Here is a 21,349-nt window from a genome sequence, read left to right on the forward strand (position 1 = left end):
ATACCTAAAGATTTAAAAGGAAGATGGCTTGGAAGAGGAATGGAGTCATTCATTTCAAGATCTCTGGTTGAAACCTTGCCTGCATTTGTCACTCAATGACTGCTCACTGGCCTCTCTGATACAAGTGGGTAACTTAGACAAATTACAAAGCTGCCACCACCACAGATACTAGTTCACCTCTTTGGCAGAGACAAGCAATGAATATAAACTGATTTCATTGCTCAACCCTACTGCGAGCCCTGTGGCTCCAGGCTGAGGCATGCTGATAGGACAGCGTGGGATATGGTTACAGGACTGCTAGATATACCCAGGCTGACTGACACCTTCCCCTCAGGAGAAAAATGGCTTAAAAAGACAAAAAGTAGAACATGTTCATCCAAAGTGGCCAGTGAATCTTTTAAAGGAAAGGGAACTTAAATAGCAATGCTTGATGGTGTCTGTTTCTGGCTTTTTGTCTCAGATTTGTGAGGCCATGCCTTATATCTAGCTGGGCTGTATTGTGCACACCTGGGTTGACACTTAGGCATCTAGAAATGAGTTTTGCCCTCTATTTTTGATGCTTGGAAAGTATGGTTACAGTTATTTCACATTTTACTACTAAAAATATATTAGACCCCTGAGCCTTTTGTGGCTCTGGATATTGCTTTTCATGTTCTCCCAGGAGAAGTTTTACCAAGGACTTCAGATGGGAACAGAGTAAGAATTAGGCCAATGCTGGGCACTCCTGAAACAAAAAAAATTGCACCATATGCAAATACAAACACTATATACAGATACAGACACCAGAAGATGTCAGAATTTGCATGTCTGTTCAACACTTTTTATTGTCTTCTAGAAATTCTCACACAAGCTTCTATATAATTAAGTTTAACTGCACTGACAGTTTTGAAAAGAGCTACAATTTGAACAAGTTTTCTAGCACCTTTGCTACCGAAAGTTGACCGGGTTTCATATGTAGTCCTCTAGATATTTGTTAGAGTAACCTGAATATATATTTATAGTATCAACTCAATAATTCAGTCTTATGTTCAAAGCAGACCATTCTAGGGCAATGGCATAAGTAATAAGTACTTAAAAACTCCCTAAATATAGAGTTGCAACATTGAGTTAACAATTTGCATTTTGGGATAATTTTTAAGAAAGGCTTCTGAAAGTGTGTTGCAAAGTCTGTATAACCCTGTAGGTAGTTTTTTCTGTACACATTTATGGGCAATTGCATGCAATAATTAATTGGCTGATTTACATGGGGGCAACTGTGATGGGGTTTTTTAAGTATGTGAGGAACTCTCAAATTCTGAGGTTGCATTTGCTTTTTGAAAACATGGCCCAATTTTGTTTTGATTAATGGCATATGGAAGAAAGCAGCAGAGGAAAAAGTGACTCAAGCTGTTCCATCAGTCACATATTGGAGAGATGGCTGCAGTGCTATCACCACATGTTCTGGCTGAAGACGAGACTCCTACATACAGGAGCAGTACTATGAAGTGGTGGGTATGCCCAAAAGTCAAGCTATTGCTGGGCCCACAAGTAATGGAACAGCAAGGCACAGCAGACATGGAAAGGGCCTTGTATTTGTTTTTTTAATTCTGTTTTTTTTAAATAAAAACAGAAAACAATTTTAAAAATATACAGTGTGCAGCTAACTAGTGCCAAAGGCAGTATATGTGGTCTAGCAGTAAGATGTAGACTGGCAGTCAAGACTTCTGGGATTTATTCCCAGTACTACTACAGTGACCTTGTGTGTCATTAACCACTCTGGGCCTCAGTTTACTCATCTAAAAATTAGGCTTAATGACATTGATATAATGGGAGTAAGTGCTTTAGAAAAGCATGCAATATGTTTAAAGAAAAGGAGTAAAGAAGTGCAAAGTATTACTGCTCTTCCCTTATCTACAGAAAAACTGACAGGGTACCACACAGAAATCATACAACTCTCCTATAGATCCCATACATAGTGCTTTTATTTTGCAGAAGGGAAAGAGGTGGCCTGGTTGATCCAAGTGCCACTTTTAACTTCCTTGGTGATCAGTAATAGCAAGGAAGAAATGTCCTCAATAACTGGTATTTTCTTGTTATGAGATATCACTGTCCACTAAGCAAGTTGAGCCTACCAATTCCTTGATAACCTAAATTCTTGCAAATACATTATTTCATCCACAATGGAAAGGAATATAAACAGGGCTTTGGAGTAGAGCCTGCGGAGCAGCTCTGGAGCAGTGGAGCTGCAGGTTTTTGCCTGGAGCTGGAGCACAGCTCCAAAGCCCTGAATACAAATGGCTAAAAATCAAAGTCACCACTCAATTAAACAGATGAACAAGGATGGGAAGAGTCACATTATGCCACAAACTGCTAGTCCTGTGTTCATTCCCATCTCTTTCCAAACACACAGATGTTGTTTGTCTCTCAAAGTGAGAGAAAAAAAATCCTTACTCTCCCTTGAGAATAGAATTCACAGATCTGCTTGCTCGGAGTCCATGCACTGTTCTCGGCCACTGAACGCAGTTCACGGTGCGGATACAGACGTTGGAAAGCTGTGCGTGGCCTTCAGTTGTTCCCCTTCCAACTGACAGGAATTACTAGTCAGTCCATGCTTCATCCACCCATTCCCATCAAGATTTCTAATATTTCAGGAGAATTTTTTTTTTAGTCTTAACTTTCTTCATCTGAAATTCCTCAAGTTCATCCTCTGCATGTCACCCCAAAGCCTTCTTTTTATAAACGGAGACAAACCTGGATTTAAAGCTAGCACTTCTAATACACTGTCAAAGGACTGGACCTTAATTGTTATGAGACAAGAAGTGAGACGGAAGGGAATCAAACATTGAAAGTGACAAGGGGAGAAGGGAAGATACCCTGCAATTCTACATAGGGGAAAAAAAGGGAAAGAAGAATACTTCATTTTATTGCCAAGAAATATTAAAATGAATACACACAACATTTGACTGTATATGCAACCATGAGTCAGAATTAAAAATGCACTTGCAACTCCTTCCGGCAGATCCAAGGTTCATGCAGCACCACACACAGACTCTGTATGGTTGATCTGTTGAAGAACTGTCCTCTGAAGTCTCTAGTTACTAAGAAGTAACCTAGTTCTCATTTATACTCTAAGCATAGAATCATAGAATATCAGGGTTGGAAGGGACCTCAGGAGGTCATCTAGTCCAACCCCCTGCTCAAAGCAGGACCGATCCCCAATTAAATCATCCCAGCCAGGGTTTTGTCAAGCCTGACCTTAAAAACTTTTAAGGAAGGAGATTCCACCACCTCCCTAGGTAACGCATTCCAGTGTTTCACCACCCTCCTAGTGAAAACGTTTTTTCCTAATATCAACCTAAATCTCCCCCACTGCAACTTGAGACCATTACTCCTTGTTCTGTCATCTGCTACCACTGAAAACAGTCTAGAGCCATCCTCTTTGGCACCACCTTTCAGGTAGTTGAAAGTAGCTATCAAATCCCCCCTCATTCTTCTCTTCCGTAGACTAAACATCCCCAGTTCCCTCAGCCTCTCCTCATAAGTCATGTGTTCCAGTCCCCTAATCATTTTTGTTGCCCTCTGCTGGACTCTTTCCACTTTTTCCACATCCTTCTTGTAGTGTGGGGCCCAAAACTGGACACAGTACTCCAGATGAGGCCTCACCAATGTCGAATATAGGGGAACGATCACGTCCCTCCATCTGCTGGCAATGTCCCTACTCATACATCCCAAAATGCCATTGGCCTTCTCGGCAACAAGGGCACACCGTTGACTCATATCCAGCTTCTCGTCCACTGTAATTCCTAGGTCCTTTTCTGCAGAACTTTTCTGCCGAGCCATGCACTAGTTCAGTGTGCTGAAATTGTAGAGGTCTCTGTGAGGACAAACAGCAGGAATGTGAAGGGAAGAGAAAGGTCTTGGGCCAGCACCAGCCCAGTGACAGCAATACCAGAATAGTTTAAGAGTACTCAAATTAATATCAAGCAAGAAAAACTGAAGGTTTAAAAATGCCTCAGTAAAAGTTTAACATGCATAACACAAGGAAGAAGATTAGGCCACCTTCTGTCTTTTATCCAATGACAAACAACCTGTATTGAATAGCATGATTGTTATTTGTTAGGGGGGTTTGGCATATGCAACCAAAAAAGCTGCCTCCTGGATACTATGGAAGGCAACAGTGAGCCCTATACTCTGGAATGAGTCTGACTTCTCTTGGCTGGCAACATTCTTTTCTTGAAAACGGCAGGACACAAGGATCTGTACAATCTACTGAGAAGCAGAAATTATGACTTGCTCATGCTGCCAGCAGTTACTGTGCTATGAGAAAGGGCTGTGACTATGTCAAGCGGCAACTAAGGGAGATCATAATAATTACCATATATTGCAGTTTTGAACGTTTGTCAGGAGGAGAGTACTGCAGTTCACTTCCTAGGTTTAGCTCCCCTTGATCAGAGGAGAAATCAAGGTATAATGTTGGAACTTGAGTCTGCTGAGAGAGACTGGAAGAGGAATCCACAGCACAAAAGCAGTCAGACAGAGAGGCCCCCACAGAAAGGTGGCAAAGCTAATTCTTATAAAAGACTACCAAAGAAAAGGAATAACTCATCCATTCCAAATTAGTATCCTGACTATGTGGAAGCTATTTCTCCTTCCAAAACTACATTTTATATTTGACTCAACCGGTACATCCAGGACTCAATACATCTTAAACCATGAAATGAGACAGTGTTTTAATATATCAATCTACAAACATAAGTTGTAAACTATGATTTGCAACCACCAGCGCAATGAGTTGTGCCATTTTCTTGGAACACACATTTTTCTATGCAGTTCTGTTACATCTTACACCCTCTTGGGGTAACCAGGCAGTCATTGTTTTTAGTAATTCTGCAGCACTAGTAAGTCTTAGTGCTTATAAGACTGATGCTAGGGTAAAATGATTCAATTCCCAGACCTCGGATGGATCTGTAGAATTGACGTCGTCGTCACACAGATTAGAAAATGCTACAATGTCACTGTAGAAAGTAACAACATGCAGAGGCAATATAGCCTGACTCACCAGAACCTGGCCAATCCCATGCATAGCATGGTGTGGGGAGCTAGGGGCTTTGATTGGAGATAAAGCAGAGTAGCAAAAAGGCATGTCACAGCACATCTGATATTAAAAAATACTCACTGGGTTGTGAGTTTCACCTTCAGAATGATGAACAGCCCACCAGTCAGATGTCCACTCCCAGGCATTTCCCACTATGTTGTATAAGCCATAGCCATTTGGAGGAAATGCTGTAACCTGGATTGCAGATAATGTTGAAAGATCATTTTATTACAGTCTTCTGGCATGAAATAGCATTTAACTCCTGATGACCAAAAGGTAAAAAATCCACTGACTAGATGTTCCTGCTCTTAGATCTTTGAATCGGAAACTAGGGAGTTATATGCAGAAATACAGAGGCTCAGGAACAAGAAAGCTCTTTTAATCAGGATTTATACTCAGAGACAAGGGTTCAGTATTGTAACTACAAAAGGGCCGAACTCTGAAAACCTTTGTTTTCTTTTTAAACAACAATACAAATCATCATTTTTGTGGACAATGACAACATATTCTCAAGGTTTCCTCCCCCAACACTTACAGGTACTACTGTTAAACCATAAATTATCTTCTTGCTGACCCTGCTATTGCTAGAGGCAGTGATTTAATTACAAGACAATAAATTCCAACTAGCAGCTCTGAGCAGATGCTGGGATATTTTCTAATCAACATACAAACACATAACTGCACTTTGCATTAATGGGAATTAGATTCCAGTGGATCATTGTAAGACTAGTTTACATCCCCATTTGTGAATGCCAGATTTCCCACCAAGAGAATGGAGAAGGTCTCTCAACTTCTGCTTGTGCTGACTTCCCTTCTAGTTACCACTTCTCTTAAATAAACTAGCATTCACAGAAGTCTACATATTTAAAAAGACTACAGCATGCATTTCCCTTGTAAGCATTAAAAACTTGATGGCTTTCTTGCGGTGAGATACTCCTAACCTTTATAAATGGAAGTTCACATCTTTCCCAATAAACTGAAAAAACAGGATTCTAGAGGTCATGAAACTGAGTATTTACTCAAAATGCTCATCAAAGACCCCACTATGTCAAAAACCATTTTGTTTATACAGGGCAAGCTATGCCAAACTCATCATCCTGAAAGCATTAAAGCAGAAACATAGCAAACTTTAGTGAATCTAAAAAGTTAAATGAAAGTTATTTTTAGCCTCCATTTCACACTTTGTAGAAATAAATATATAGTGCCTTTCTCCATTTTAAGATTGGTGAGAACTCTGCAAGATGGCAACCTTAAAAAGAGCCTTTTCCCCTGTAACACCCATGGCTGGAATTAAACATCTTGTAGCTTGAAAAGCTGAAGCTGCGAGAAGTGTCCTTCCAGTGGCCGACACCTATTGAAAAACCCTATTACCCATCACACTGGGCGTACCCCTCAATTCGAAGAGGGTTAGTTTAGCTGAATGTACTCTGACACACTTACTGGCGCAGTGCCTTTGTATCCATCCTCTCCAGTATTGTTTATGGGGAACTCTCCCTGCCAGGTATTGGCATAGTGCTGACCTTTTGGCTGAAGCTTATTGCCCCACGGGAAAAGTCTGTTGGAAGAAACACAAGACACAAGCTATCAGAAATATGGCTAACCTTTAGAGTTAGAGGCAACAGGAGGGAAAAAGTGGAAGGGAGAGGACTGCTACCAGTCTCAAAGAGCTATTTTGAATAGATTCATCAATAAAAAACTGCCGATCTAGTTCATGTCGGGTACACAAAAATACTCTGAGGAATGCAAGTGCTTGGTCAATGTTTTGGACTTATATGGTCATCTGACTAGGTAGCACTACTGCTATAAAAAAAGTTAAACTATTTTAAGTAGAGTTGATCCTAGAAAATTAAACCCAACTCCCATCTTTGTCAGTTGTATTTTTTAATTGGAGATACAATAAGAAAAATTACCAAGTAAATATTCTTTACATAGTTTACATCTGAGAAGCCGGACATATAGAATATATACAATCCGTGTTCCAACTCCATCTGTATAAACCCACAATGTTTAATAAGCCTTAAAAGGGATGATGGTTCTCATATTGCAACTGAAGCTCCGCAGCACGATCTGCTGTTCTATGAGATAATGTGTTAGGTTTAGGATATACAAAATGACTGACATATGAACCCAGTAGTGTCTGTGCAATGAAAGGAATTATGACTACTTGAGCTCTCATTTTCTCTACTCCCCAGCCCAGTCCTTTTATTCATCTCAAACTGGCTTTCTCTGACTCTTTGACCAATTTTGGGAGGGGCAGCAAGAGCCTTCTACACCACACCTCCCGTCACCTACAACAGCATTCCTACATCTCAATCTCAGTCTTGTTGCACTTTGTCTCTTAGTTATTATTTAATTCCAACCTTATATGGATGACTGAAGCATTTTCTGGGATACACTTTACACAAAGGATGCTGTACAAAATAAAGTAGTGTTACATTTACTGCAAATGCATGTACCTGTGCAAGAAAAATGTTAAGGAAAATAAACAGTGCTTTTCTCTGCATGGTGAGATATCAGAATCTTATACATTCACAAGGGAAGAATCTTGACAGGTAAGTACCTATTCTCGAGGCCTCCTCGACAGCTGTACTCCCATTCAGCTTCTGTGGGTAATCGTTTTCCCGCCCACGTGCAATACGCTACAGCATCATTCCAGGAGACATGAAGAACTGGGTGATCCATTCTGATAAGCAACAAAAGACACAGAATGAGGACATCAGCATGGTCAACCAGCCTCAAGAGTGCAAGCACCTTATGAAACCCCCCTCAGACCAGGTGGTCATGATTTAAGACTGTACATGGAATGTTTCTATCCTTCATGCAAGACTTCAGTTATGTCTGAACTGGGTGCAGAGGTTAGTTTTACAGCAAAGAAATTACTGAAGTAAATACCAGAGCAAGGCATTAATCAAGAGCAGCAAGAGTCAGAATAAGGAACTGGGGGAAGGAGAAGGAATTTGTACATAACAACATGATGCATCACAGCTATGCACTCTACCCACAGATCCAGTTCACTCTTGCATTTCCTCTGTCATATCCATTTGTGTCCTCACCCAGACTCAATTTAGAGTGGGGTCTGTAGAACTAGTAGCTACTAACTACCCCCACCGGCTTCAGTGAGAACATAGCTTATCAGCACCTCACAGGATCAGGCCAAAAGCCCTTTGAGGCGGCAGCGTTAGGCCACATTTCCACAATAGTTTTAAGGGTATGCTGTAACTCATTAGAAGACAGAGTCAGAGGAAGAGCAGCCTCTGGATGGGGCACAGTTTAGGTTTGTAGAGTTAGGTTATTTTTATATCAGTTTTGCTATTAATTTTAATTCTCTATTTTCTTTCCCTCCCCTCCTCAAATCTGTTAAAGAAATTTACTTTTGGGGGGGGGGCGGGGGGGGAGTAATGGCAGGAGGGAATACTGGCCAACACCTCACTTAGCCTCATTTTGGAGCTGCAGTAATCTGGGAACGGAAGCAGGATTTTTTACTGCAAACTTTTACAAATGACTTCCATGTTTTCCCTGTTTTAATCCCCATACCCTCTTGCTCACACATTCCCAGCCCCTCCTACCCAAAAGGGACTGTTTCAGCCCTCTGAGACGGAAGGTCTCATTTATCCTGGCCACAATACCCCTGCCCCCCCCTCCCCACCCCCCTCTTCCGCCAAAACACTCTAGCAGAGTGAGCTACCACCCTGCTAGTAGGGGCTTCTGGTACAAGAGTTGAATGCTCAAGGCTTCCGACTCACTGTATTAGCTATTGGTCTTTCACTTTTCCCACTTTCACTAGTTCACGTCTCCCAGTCTCCCACTAATCTTCATTCTTTGTTTCTTTCTCTACCTTTTAGACTATTTCTGTGTGATGGGAAGTTTGAAGAAAGGGTTAGATAAAGAACATTATACTAGGCCAGGCTCACAACCAACTCATACAAAATGTAAGGCATAGAGAGCACATTTCCAAAGCTGTTAACTGCTATGACCTAAATCTCTCTTCATTATTTTTTTGTTGTCTCTTGATACCACTGCCTCTATTTTTGCTTCAGATAATTTCTCTTTATTCTCCCTTCGAGAGCAGATGATGTGCACCAGCCATCAACTGATGTTAAAGATATGTGGCCCCATCCTTAAGGGATTCAATACATCAGCTTCTACCAGACAGACTAAAAAAAAAAAATCTGCTTTTTTTTTTTAAATAACCCTAAATACATCAGTGAGAGACTGAAACTTAACATGCTCTTAATATGAAGTTATTGATTATCATCATCTGTTTCATCATCATTTCTTTAACAATACATAAGGACACCAAACATAAGCTCCTTAACAACAAGATTTACAACTACATAAGTGTATCACTCTGCAGCATTACACAAAAATCATCACTGAAGAATGTGCCCTCATTTCCCTCACTGCAACAAACCCATGGATAAAACATATAGAAGGGCCTACCCTCCTAAGTCATTTAAGTCCCATTGACTTTCAGTGAGAATTAGGGTCCTAAATTGCTTAGGCAGTTTTGAAAATTGTATTCCTCCCCCACCCCCAACATCCTGAGCCATTCTCTATAAGACAGATGGCCTCTGAATTTCTGAACCATGGAGCACACTCAGGGGATACCTTACATGCAACTCTTTTATAATGAAAGGGGTGCAGCAGGGTTGGGAAGACATAAATTAATCCAGAGCATCCTCTGCTGATCTCAGCCACAGTGCTCTCTCAGGTTGGCAGGTCCCAGACCATCAAAAGTGAACAGGACACCTAAAGTCCAATCAAGCTTCAAATCAATACAACATGCCCAGCTAGTGTATTTTATCTAACCGTGACAGAGGTTATTAGTTCTTTCAAGTGCTAATGCTTTAACTAGAGCAAATGCTCAAGCAGTCCCAATTACAATATTATATGCAACAGGAAAAAAATACTGTCTATACACTGAGAAGCAATAGAAAGAGCACAGCAAGAAGCCCGTCTCAAACCATGCCTCCCACCATCCGCGTTGAATTTGTACAGACACAAAGTAAATACCACAGTTAAAACTGAAAGGTCATGTCTGGCTCACCTCTTTGAGATATTAGAATCTGGTCCCTCAGGTTGCCTCCAATTAGCTCCTTTAACAGGCATCCACCAGGGAGCAGCTGCAACCTGAAAACAGGCCAAGTAGAATCAAGAAGAATGTTGTAGGTCTTCTAAATTCCCAGTCACAGGCTATTCTGGGAAACATCCAAGTGACAACAGTGAAGAAGTGACTACACCTAATTTTTAAGCTCACAGCTCAGAAACCTGTCTACTGCCTCCAAACCCACTGTGTGGAAGATCATCTCTAACCAACTGAGAGCCATATGTTTAGTCTACAGCGTTAATGACCAAACAAAAGCCAGTGCAAGTATGGAATAATAAACTATGGAGAATAGCAGAGGGGAAATGAAGTGACTGAATCTGCAAAGTTCTTTTAATGACTGCTTTTCACTAATATTGACCTGCTTCAGATTTTGAAGGGATTGAGAGAAGCCCAATGTTTTCCCAAGTCTCTGATGTTATGAACTATAGCTCACTTCCTGAAAATACAACCTTGAGCAGGCTATTCATGTCTGACAGCTCTGTCTTCTCACCAATTTCCAGCTGTATTTTTTGCATCCTGAAACTATTTGTGAAGCTTACCCAGGTTGTCTTATAGACTATTTTAGACTTTTTTGAGCACATCATGCTGGTAAATCAGATTTCAACTAAGCATCACAGCAATCTCTTTGCAGTGCTGTGCAATGTTATATCCTGTCCCTGCTATGGCTAAAGAGTTTATTTTTAACTTGTTCACCAGTTTAGTCTGGCAGCTTCTAACTCTAGAATCAGTATTTTTGGGACTATTAAACAACACCCTGAGGACTTCCGCCAATTAAGGTCAAGACTTCCATTTAGCACACTTGTCATTTTCTTTCCAGTTAATTAAACTCACTAGTCTGGATCTGCAGTATTTGCTATCAACTTCCAGTAGATGGAGACAGACGAACCACAAAAATAATCTCAATTTTAATATCTTGGAACTGTTTTTAAGATTGGCATTACTTTGCCAAATACAAACACTTCATGACTGCATTAGTGTGCAATGTTTCTCTAAACAGAATGGTAAGTTGTTTCTGTAGTTGTTATAGTATAAGGATCATAACATTGTTCTTACTTCAAAAACAGCTATGAACAATACATACAGAAGAGTTGTATTACAGTTTACATATAAACTATTGCTGCCTACTTCAATGAAAGCACCTTGTGGCAAGTTGAGGAAAAAGGTAATGTCTGTTTAGGTCACAGGAAGTACAAGTGGAAGAGCTAAGTGAAATAACCCAGACCTGCCCCAAAATGGGTTGGCATAGTAGGCTTTCAGAGAAAGATTACATATGCATATGAACAAGAACATCCACAGTTATATTAACTAGGATAAGGAAAATCATGATGTAAAACTCTCAGTGCTTTAGTATGTAAGCAACCACCAACTGCCTAGGTTAAACGAAGGCAGTACAGCCAGTGGATAGAGCATAGGACTGGGGCTCAGGAAACAGGTTCTATTCTGCCACTGGCCTTTTGGATGACCTTCATCAAGTCACTTCACCTTTGTTCCTTAAAAAAAAAAAAAAAAAAGAACAAGGAGTACTTGTGGCACCTTAGAGACTAACAAATTTATCTGGGCATAAGCTTTCATGGGCTAAAGTCCACTTCATCAGATACTTGCAGTGGAAAATACAGAAGATAGATATACACACACCCATACACAGAACATGAAAAAATGGGTGTTGCCATACCAACTCTAATGAGACCAATCAATCAATTAAGGTGGGCTATTATCAGCAAGAGAAAAAAAACTTTTGTAATGACAATCAAGATGGCCCATTTCAAACAGTTGACAAGAAGATGTGAGTAACAGTAGGGGGAAAATTAGCATGGGGAAATATGCAATAACCCATCCACTCCCAGTCTTTATTCAAGCCTAATTTAATGGTGTCCAGTTTGCAAATTAATTCCAGTTCTGCAATTTCTCATTGGAGTCTGTTTTTGAAGTTTTTTTGTTGAAGAATTGCCACTTTTAGGTCTGTGACTGAGTGACCAGGGAGGTTAAAGTGTTCTCCAACTGATTTTTGAATGTTATAATTCTTGATGTCTGATTTGTGTCCATTTTTTTTTTGCGTATAGACAGTCCAGTTTGGCCAATGTACATGGCAGAGGGGCATTGCTGGCACATATCACATTGGTAGATGTGCAGGTTTACAAGCCTCTGACGGTGTGGCTGATGTGATTCAGTCCTATGATGGTGTCCCTTGAATAGATATGTGGACAGAGTTGGCAATAGTCTTTGTTGCAAGGATAGGTTCCTGGGTTAGTGTTTTTGTTGTGTGGTTGCTGGTGAGTATTTGCTTCAGGCTGGGGGGCTGTCTGTAATCAAGGACTGGCCTGTCTCCCAAGATCTGTGAGAGTGAAGGATCGTCCTTCAGGATAGATTGTAGATCCTTGATGATGCGCTGGAGAGGTTTTAGTTGGGGGCTGAAGGTGACTGCTATTGGTGTTCAGAAGTCCTCCCCTTCTATCTTTCCACTGCATGCATCTGATGAAGTGGGCTTTAGCCCACGAAACTTATGTCCAAATAAATTTGTTAGTCTCCAAGGTGCCACAAGTACTTCTCGTTCTTTTTGCTGACACAGACTAACACGGCTACTACTCTGAAACTTTGTTCCTTAGTTTCAGATAATGATACTGATCTTTGTGAAGCTCTCTTAGATCTACTAATGAAAAGCGCTATATAAGGCCTAGGTAGTAATAATGAGAAACTTCCCTTATGAACTGGTTATTCTAGAATTGCCCATCTTGGGGTTACTTCCTGCGAAGGATGTGCTACTGCCCCCACTCAGAGACAAGGTACTGGACTAGGTGGATGAGCAGCCTGAACCAGTACAATCTGAAAGCTAGCAGCAGCTTCCCTGGAGAAGCATGATGCCATTTATGCTACTTGCACCCATAGGGATTAGCAGTGAGGAGGGAAAGGTATTTGAAAATGTTAAATGTTTCAACCATATGTGCTCTATGGTTCTGACCCTTCCTCAGCATTGCTTAAATGGAAATTTCAGAAGAGGGAATAAACGGCAGTGTGACAAAAGGAAGTGGTTAATACATTGCAAAAGTACACCAGAAAAATGAATCCTCACAAAAACTTGCAACATCGTTTTCCCCAGCTAAAAGTGGGGTTTGAGCCCAAGGTTCATGGCTAAAGATCTTGCCCTAAACCATATAATGAGTCAGTGGCAGAACTGGGATTTGCTGACTTCCAGCCCTGAGATCAACCCACCACACGACAGAACCTCTCCAGTGAGGAACCTTGGAATATTCTTGAGTTGTGCATAAGAGCACTTGAACCCCTAGAACAGATGTTCTCAAACTTGGGGATAGGCCCCCCCCCGGGGGAGGCATGGAATGTATTCTGGGGGGCATGAGAAGCTTTGGGGGAGGACTTACTGTGCACATTTTACCCACAGCAATGAATAACTAGCAAAGCTCTTTTGTCCAGACATATCAAGTCCTCAGATGCTGCTGTGCATTGTGATGAATTTGTTAAACTTGCACTGTACGTTAATCCCTTTGTTACAACAGGGATTTAGTTGTAAGCATTGACCACAATTGCCATTTTGCTTTTGCTCTTATTACAACAGACTGTTGGCTCTGTTTGGATCAGTGCCTTCCTGTTTTTAATATTTAATGAGAGTTGCATGTTGATTTTTTTTTTTATCATTATATGTACTTGTGTGGCAGGAGGATGGGGGGTGTAAACTACTACACGATCAAAATAAATTTGAGAATCACTGCCTCAGAAGCATGGTCGAATTCCAGGCAGAGAGAGAAGCCTAGAACTCTCTGTGGACAGGAAGTGGTCACACACAGGTGCCTGAAACACTTTCCTTCAAAATGCTGGAATAGAAGATGTCTGCATTAAGTGCAGGAGACCAGGATGGTTCTCAGCAGCCTGGAGACCAAAGCTTTCTATCTCACAGAGTGGGGTTCCATTTAAATTTGGCCTGTTATGCATACCCCAGAAGGCAATCACAACTCTCAAAGAGCTTGTGCTCGTCTCCCAGTCTGACAACTACAAAAAGGAAGCAGACACGCTAGTGCAGCTCAGGCATGCTAGTGCTGTTCTCAGTCAGAGGCCTGCCCTTTCTGAGAAGTGTAATAGCACACTCAGCCTCTCACTAAACTTCTTGACTCCCTTATGGAGGATTCCAATGATCCCAATTGGAGGAAAACCCTCCACTTTAGACCGCCAGCTCACTTTCCCCAGCACAGACTGGCTGTAGTTTCATTTACTAGTATCAGATGAGTGAATTCCAAAACTGACACTATAGACCAGGGGTTCTCAAACTGGGGGTTGGGACCCCTCAGGGTGTCATGAGGTTATTACATGGGGGGGGGGGATCACGAGATGTCATCCTCCACCCCAAACCCCGCTTTGCCTCCAGCATTTATAGGGTGTTAAATACATTTTAAAAAGTGTTTTTAATTTATAAGGGGGGGAGGGTCACACTCAGAGGCTTGCTGTGTGAAAGGGGTCACCAGTACCAGAGTCTGAGAACCCATGCTACAGACTACATTTAAGCTAAAAGACTGATTGTATGCAACTTTCTTGCATTTTCTCCTTGTCTCCTAAATTTGGGATCTTTGACGCATAGTATAGAAGATTGAAGCCCAACTATCTCCATTTGAGAGCTGGTGGTTACTGAAAGTTAAAGGGACATTCATGTGCCAAGAGAACTTGACAGAACCTTACTTAGATCTCTTCCGTAGTTTCACAGGAACTGAAAAGCGCATACTGTGACTTTTTTTTTAAGAAACTGCTAGATTTAAAAAGATGAAGTCTGTAGTGGACTGTTGTATCCTTATCCAAAAGGAAAACTTGCAAGTGACTAAGAAGCATTTCTTTGTGCACAAATAGCGAACACATGCTTTCAATCTGAATGGTGTATGGCAACAGAGAAAGAAGAAAAAGTCTCTCCACACGAAAGCACTGCACGTCTCTCTTCTGTTTCTGGTTGTGCTGAACTGAACACCAAAGGTCAGCCAGTTTTTACAAACAATCAGATTTTCAGAAGATACACAGATGAAGTATTCAAACAGGGTAACAGTTATAGACTAGGTATACCACAACCTCCAGATTAGTTTCCAAATGACAATTAAGTCAATCATTTATTGACATTCTCAACTAATATGCATTGCACTTCTCTTTCCAAAAAGAAAAAAGTTACATGCATTTCAAACTTCTCAGAATGCTTTAAACTGCTCTAACTCTAATCAGCACAAAGGCTAATTTGATAAGAGAACAGACAAAAATTGTGTTAAAGCTAATGTTTAAAATCAAATGTACACAAGTTAAGGAGGAAGGTATTGTACATCTGGGGTCAGGCTTGAGTTACGAGAGATTACAAGTTTCGGTTATAAGGTTCACAAGATGCATACATAGTACATAACCAGCATAGACCAAGATTGGGGTGTGGGAGCTTTTTAAAGAGTCAGTGAATAAGTGATCTCGGATATGCCACCCATATAATGTATTTAGAGCCCAAGCCAGTGTTGGTGTAGCGAATAGGTACATGGGTGGGGTGTGTCCCTTGGTTCGTCAGGGAAGAGAGGAAGTGGGTTATTTCCCTGACCAGCGGTTTTGTTTACTTGTCCTAGTATTGATGGTCTCCCATGATGTGCTCCATGCAAATGTCTCTGAACCACCTGATGATGTCGGACACCATGAGCCATCTCATGAGCCGGTCGTAGTGCCGACCGACTCCGCATGCTCTCGGCACCGGCTCATTGTGGGGGTCCCACACGCCCAAGGCTCCCACGAGTAGGGTGCGGATCTGGACCTCATAGCCCTGGGCTCTTAGCATGTGAGCCAGCAGGGTGTATTTCAACACCTTACGAGCTTGGGCCTTGTGGAACACCGGGGACCTGTTTTCAAATGACACCATGATGTCCACCATGAGGATCTACAATCCCCATCATTTAATACTGCAAACCTTCTCATACCACTAAGGAGCTTAATTGCTTTCATAATGCCTGACATTCTCATGCTTCAGATCTAGACATGTTCCATAGACTGGGTGACAGATTCAGTCTGCAAAAACAGAACATATGCTTCTGAACAGTAGGTCCAGAAGGGATAATTAAATAAGATATCAACCATTTCACTTTGATACACTCTTTAATCTGCAATATAGACCACAGGTTCTCTATTAGCAAAATTATTCTTTCTTCAAAAAATAAAATAAAGTCTAAGAAAAGTCACTTTTATTGAAATGTTTGTTCAAGCAGTTTAAGTGGATAACAGCTCTGAAAACAGGACAACTATTTTTATAACTATAAGGATGTTGTTTTAGAAAGGCTCAACAGTAGAATACTTTATATGGTTAGTTCAATCACCTGAATATTTACATTCCCCATAGTCTCTGCTGTAGAACTAAAATCTCTAAGAAACCACAGTGAGGGCTACAGTACACTCCTCTCATGAAATTGTGCAGACAGGAGGACACAATTTAATCATACTGCAAGGAGAATCATTAAAAACAAACTCACTCCTACAAGTTCTCCCACATCCATGAAGCAATTTGCGGAACTGAGGCGTAGTCAGCTACTGCCACCTTCAATTAAAAATGAAATTTCTCAGAGTCCTACTTACTTTTCCAGAACAGTCTGTGAGTCCCTTATTCCACCAATAGCCTCACTGACTTCCGTGGGACAAGTCAGCAAAAGCCAGCAGATTATTCTGGCCTTTGCCGAAAATATTGTCTAGTGATCCATTCTGCTTAGACAGGTTAGGGATTAGAAGAAGTGCTGTACTGCCAGGGCTGGAAACATTGCAGGGGAAAGGTCTGTTTGAAAAACAAACATTTCCCTTGGGTTTCTTTAAATGATCATGAAAACATTTTTATTTGTCTTGGGTTTGTAACAGTTTTAGAAAACTCATTTGCCCCAAATTTTGGCTGATAGCATCCCTTCAAATAAAATCTGGCAAATTGCTTTATGGATAGTAACACGTAACTGAGTAACCGAGGTTTGGCTTCTGAAATCTCATTTCTCAGGACTTGGTTCTTGAATGTGTTCTGTAGATCAGTTTGCAAGTGAGGCTGAATTTTTCATTTCACCCCAAATTCTAGTTCAGGGATGGTTAAACTTACTGACCCTCCAAGTCGCATATAACAATCTTCAGAAGTTCAAGACCTAGAGCAGGCCTGCCAGGACTTGCAGCTTCAGCCCTGCTCCTGCTGAAGCCCAAAGACCTCCCTCCCCGCTGGGCAGTAGCCGAAGGCGATGTGTGGGATTTTTGCCAAGATTTGCAGGCCCTGCTCAGTCGCCTGGTACTGCTGGGCCCCCTCCCTGCACAGCAGCTGCTGGAGCCTGCAAGCTGGGAGCTGCGGCTGTGAGGAGAGGCAGTGAAAAAGCCTGGGAGCTGCAGGGATGGACCTCTGGGTTAGAGGCTGGACATACCTGGGGGGACATGACTCAAGCTGCTGAGGGGCAGTGGAGGGGGGGCTGAACCTTTAAAATTGTGCCCCCCCCACCCCAGCAGGCACCAGTCTCCAGCAGAAACCTCTAACCCTGCCACAGGGTGCGAGGCCAAGTCTCCCTTCCCCGGCTCACGCCAGTCTGCTAGGTGGAGAATGGGGGAGCGGGGAAGGGGCCACTCCGCGAGCCGCAGTTTTACTGTGAAGAGCCACATGCAGCTCAGCCATCCCTGCTCTAGCTGAATTCATCTTCCACAAACCATCCCATGAGGCTACATGGAGTTCATGGTTCAATCTCATTTGGATGCCAGCGTCTAAGCTCCTTTTTTTGAATTGGAAAGTATTTAAATCATTGTGCTAAAACCTGAGACACACACTTTGGGTTGGATTCACAAAGCAGCTTAGCTGTGGTGATGCTGAGCATTGCCATGCTTAACTATTAGGCACCTAGAAAATCACTGGGATTCCTGAAGCCTGACTGAGGTGCCTTGGCTCCCTATACAACGAATGGGGAGAGAGAAGCACCTCAGAATAGAATTCACAAAAGTCAACATGCTAGGAAATGGCCCACCTAAGTTAGACCAGGGATCGGCAACTCTCGGCACACGGCCCAGCAGGGTCAGCCCCCTGGCAGGCCAAGCCAGTTTGTTTACCTGCCGCGTCCGCAGGTTCAGCCGATTGCAGCTCCCACTGGCTGCGGTTCATTGCTCCAGGCTAACGGGGGCTGCAGGAAGTGGTGTGGGCCAAGGAATGTGCTGGCCGCCACTTCCCACAGCCCCCATTGGCCAGTGGGAGCCACGATCAGCCGAACCTGCGGACGTGGCAGGTAAACAAACCACACTTGCCTGCCAGGGAGCTTACCCTGGCGGGTCCCAGGCCAAAGGTTGCCAATCCCTAAGCTAAACAATAGGAGACAGATGTGTCCCAAGCTCCATCTCCACCCCACTCAGAGTTGGGATTCTCTGCTTGGGATTCTCAGCTGCAAACCTCTCTTGCCATTAGGCTCCTGCACTGTTTTTGCATGGGGGGCGGCACAAGAGGTGGCCTTGGAAAAAATGCAGTCCCATGCCAGGCATCTGGCTCCCTCAGCCCCAGAGCTATGCATCAACTGCAGGAAAGATAGGTGCTTCTTTAAGTCACCTGCCGACCCAGCAAGCATGTTCAGAGCTTGCCTACCAGATCAGGCCCCTATACATGAGCATAGGGGGAAGAGGAGATGGGCAGAATCTCTCTTTGCCCCAGTGGTTAGGGTACTCACCTGAGATGTGGGGCAGCCCTAGTTCAAGTCCCTCCTCCACCTGAGGGGTAGAAGGAATTTGAACAGGGATCTGCCACCTCACAGATACATGCCTAACCACTGGGCTATGAGATATTCAGGCCATTCTGCACAAACGTGGAAGGTTCATCTCTCATAGGCATCAGTAATTGTAGCAGCCACTGTGCGCTCAATTTCACTCGCACAGTCCAGGCTGCTAGAATCAATGTTTATTAAGACTGCACTGTGGCTACCATATGTAGGTCAATTTGAATGGTTACTATTAGCTCCCAACAAGGTCCTGCCCCAGGTCAGAGTCTCAAATAGATTAATGTAGTGCAGTGACAAGGCTTGCTGTCTCCGACTTGAGTCGTCTTTTCAGATGGAGAGATTAAGGATACACAGCCCTGGAATATTATTATTTCACCTGTTCTGCAAGAGATTTCCTTACCTAAAGGGTGTATTCCATTGAGCATAAAGATCCTGTCCTGTCTCTCTGACACATACATATGCACCCCTCCTTTCCTGTAGGACTTGGGGAATTTTTAACAGGCTACAGTTGTACATGTGGTCCCTATATTTAAAACAAGCCCCCACCCAAATCAAACAAAGGTCTTCAGATAAATGCACCTTCTCCCTTCACTTGAGCCAGACCTCTCCCCAGCTAGCCCTTTCTTTTCTATAAATACACTGAAAATGGCACCGATATGACCTATTTCTATTCAACACACCATCTCCATAGCAACAATCATATGTTAAATTGAAACAGATGTAACTGACTGCAGAGAGACACATTACAATGTAAATAGTGTGAAACTAAATATTGCATCAAGGCTCAAGACAAAGAAGAGACCTTTTCTAGTCACCCTTCTGACAGATACCAAGGTTGTCATAGTAGCGGCCTGAAAGAGTCAATCTACGGATGTGATTGTTATTCTTGCGTTGTTGCGGAATATTTTGCAAACACAAAGAGCTGGAAACAAACACTCTATAATTACACAAATAAATTATATTTCATTCTCATTCTTAAAACTAACTCCACCAAATCTGAAATTAAATACATTCATATTAGTGAATTAGAAAGGTAAAGTCACTAACTTTTTTCTTCCACCGGATCGCTCTCTTACGGCGTTGCTGGCTCTTGCAATTCTATCATAACTCACAATATTGATTGTTTTTCTCAAAGCCCCAGCACCTGAAGTCCTCTGACTGCATGAGAAGCTCAGCTTTCACTTACAAGTAAATAAGTAAGTTTCCAGCCTTTAACACTGGAGTAAAGCTTAGAAAAGGGCCCTTTTACAGGCCCCAAAACAGACTGCAAATGAAAATCATGAGACTTCAAAACTAATAGAATTTAAGAAAAATCTCTTGAAGTAAAACCAAAATTTTACTTTGACGTAGGGACCTTTTCCTTCACAGAAGCATAAACTGTGCTGTATTATTCATATACAGAGCAGGTGTGCAGCTCCGAGAAAAGCAGACAAAGTTCACACTGCAATGAACCAATCAAGTTCTGGTGGTCAGGAAGTTTTTTGGGTTAACTTTGCAACCAACAAAAGGCTTCTCTTTCAGCAACAGCAGCAGGAGCACTGGCAAGACTACTACATTTTTGCTCTGCAATTTGCCCCTGAGCTTGCTGGATGCATTTGAAGCGTGCTGCTCTTTGCTTGCTCTTTGGCAACATATACGGAACTCCAGAAAGACCTATGGGTTTCTATTTTTCCAGTGGTTCAGCAATCCCTGGTCATCCACAATCCCATGCAGTACAGATGTACACTGTGTGCTGCTGACTGTGACTGAAGTAGTCAGAGTCATCCTGCAACCGATTAACATCATAATCCTACCATTTCTATAGAAAAAAGAATCAGTGGTATTGTCATCTTGTACCAGTAGACAGCTCTAAATGTTTCAATATTCTGCAACTATTAGACTACTAATTCCAAAAGTATCCCAGAAGCGTAAATGCAACAGAGAATGTCCTATAGGACACAACATTTAAGTAACCCATGGTTTAGTGACCTCATCTAGAAAGTATGATATCTGCCAAACACAGAAAAAACAACAAAACAAAAAAATCCCCAACCCTGCAAAGGCACTAAACTGTCCTCCTTAAAACTCATCTTTGACCCTCCTCTCTCTGGTACCTCCGAGCACGTCACCTTAGGTGACAGGCCTCTTGCCTCCCTCTGGGACAGAATCCAGCAATTTCCCCTCTTAGGCTACAGCCTCCTGAAACCAACTGTGACTGCTCAGCAGGCCTGACTAGATTCAGCTCCCCTGCAAGACTCCCCTTATCCCAGAACCATCTTTTCAAAGCAAAGTATTGTTTAATCTCGACAGTAGGAACACAGCCTACCAAGAGAAAAGGGTTTAACACAATCAACAGTCTGTATATACCTAAAACTCAGGCAGGCCTGCTCAGCTGCCTTCCCCCTCCACCCCGCTTCTGGGTCTGGAATTCAGTCTGATTCTCCACAGACCCCATCTCTCCCCCTGCACATCACAGAC

At 42.4% G+C, this 21,349-nt stretch overlaps 1 protein-coding gene across 13 annotated transcripts in view; it reads right to left on the reverse strand.

The window, feature by feature from the left end:
- Nucleotides 1-21,349, reverse strand: part of SUMF1 (sulfatase modifying factor 1) — a 553,524-nt gene that overhangs the window by 505,997 nt on the left and 26,178 nt on the right. For 10 of the 13 annotated variants that reach the window (XM_073351176.1, XM_073351175.1, XM_073351178.1 and 7 more), the window contains 4 exons: nt 10,122-10,204; nt 7,635-7,757; nt 6,515-6,629; nt 5,156-5,269 (listed from right to left, as the gene is read on the reverse strand). In XM_073351176.1, coding sequence (XP_073207277.1) covers nt 5,156-5,269; nt 6,515-6,629; nt 7,635-7,757; nt 10,122-10,204 — 435 coding nt within the window. The other 3 variants (XR_012159766.1, XM_073351170.1, XM_073351177.1) reach the window with 3 other exon arrangements.

The sequence above is a fragment of the Lepidochelys kempii genome, chromosome 7 (assembly GCF_965140265.1).
Source record: "Lepidochelys kempii isolate rLepKem1 chromosome 7, rLepKem1.hap2, whole genome shotgun sequence".
Classification (NCBI taxonomy): domain Eukaryota; kingdom Metazoa; phylum Chordata; order Testudines; family Cheloniidae; genus Lepidochelys; species Lepidochelys kempii.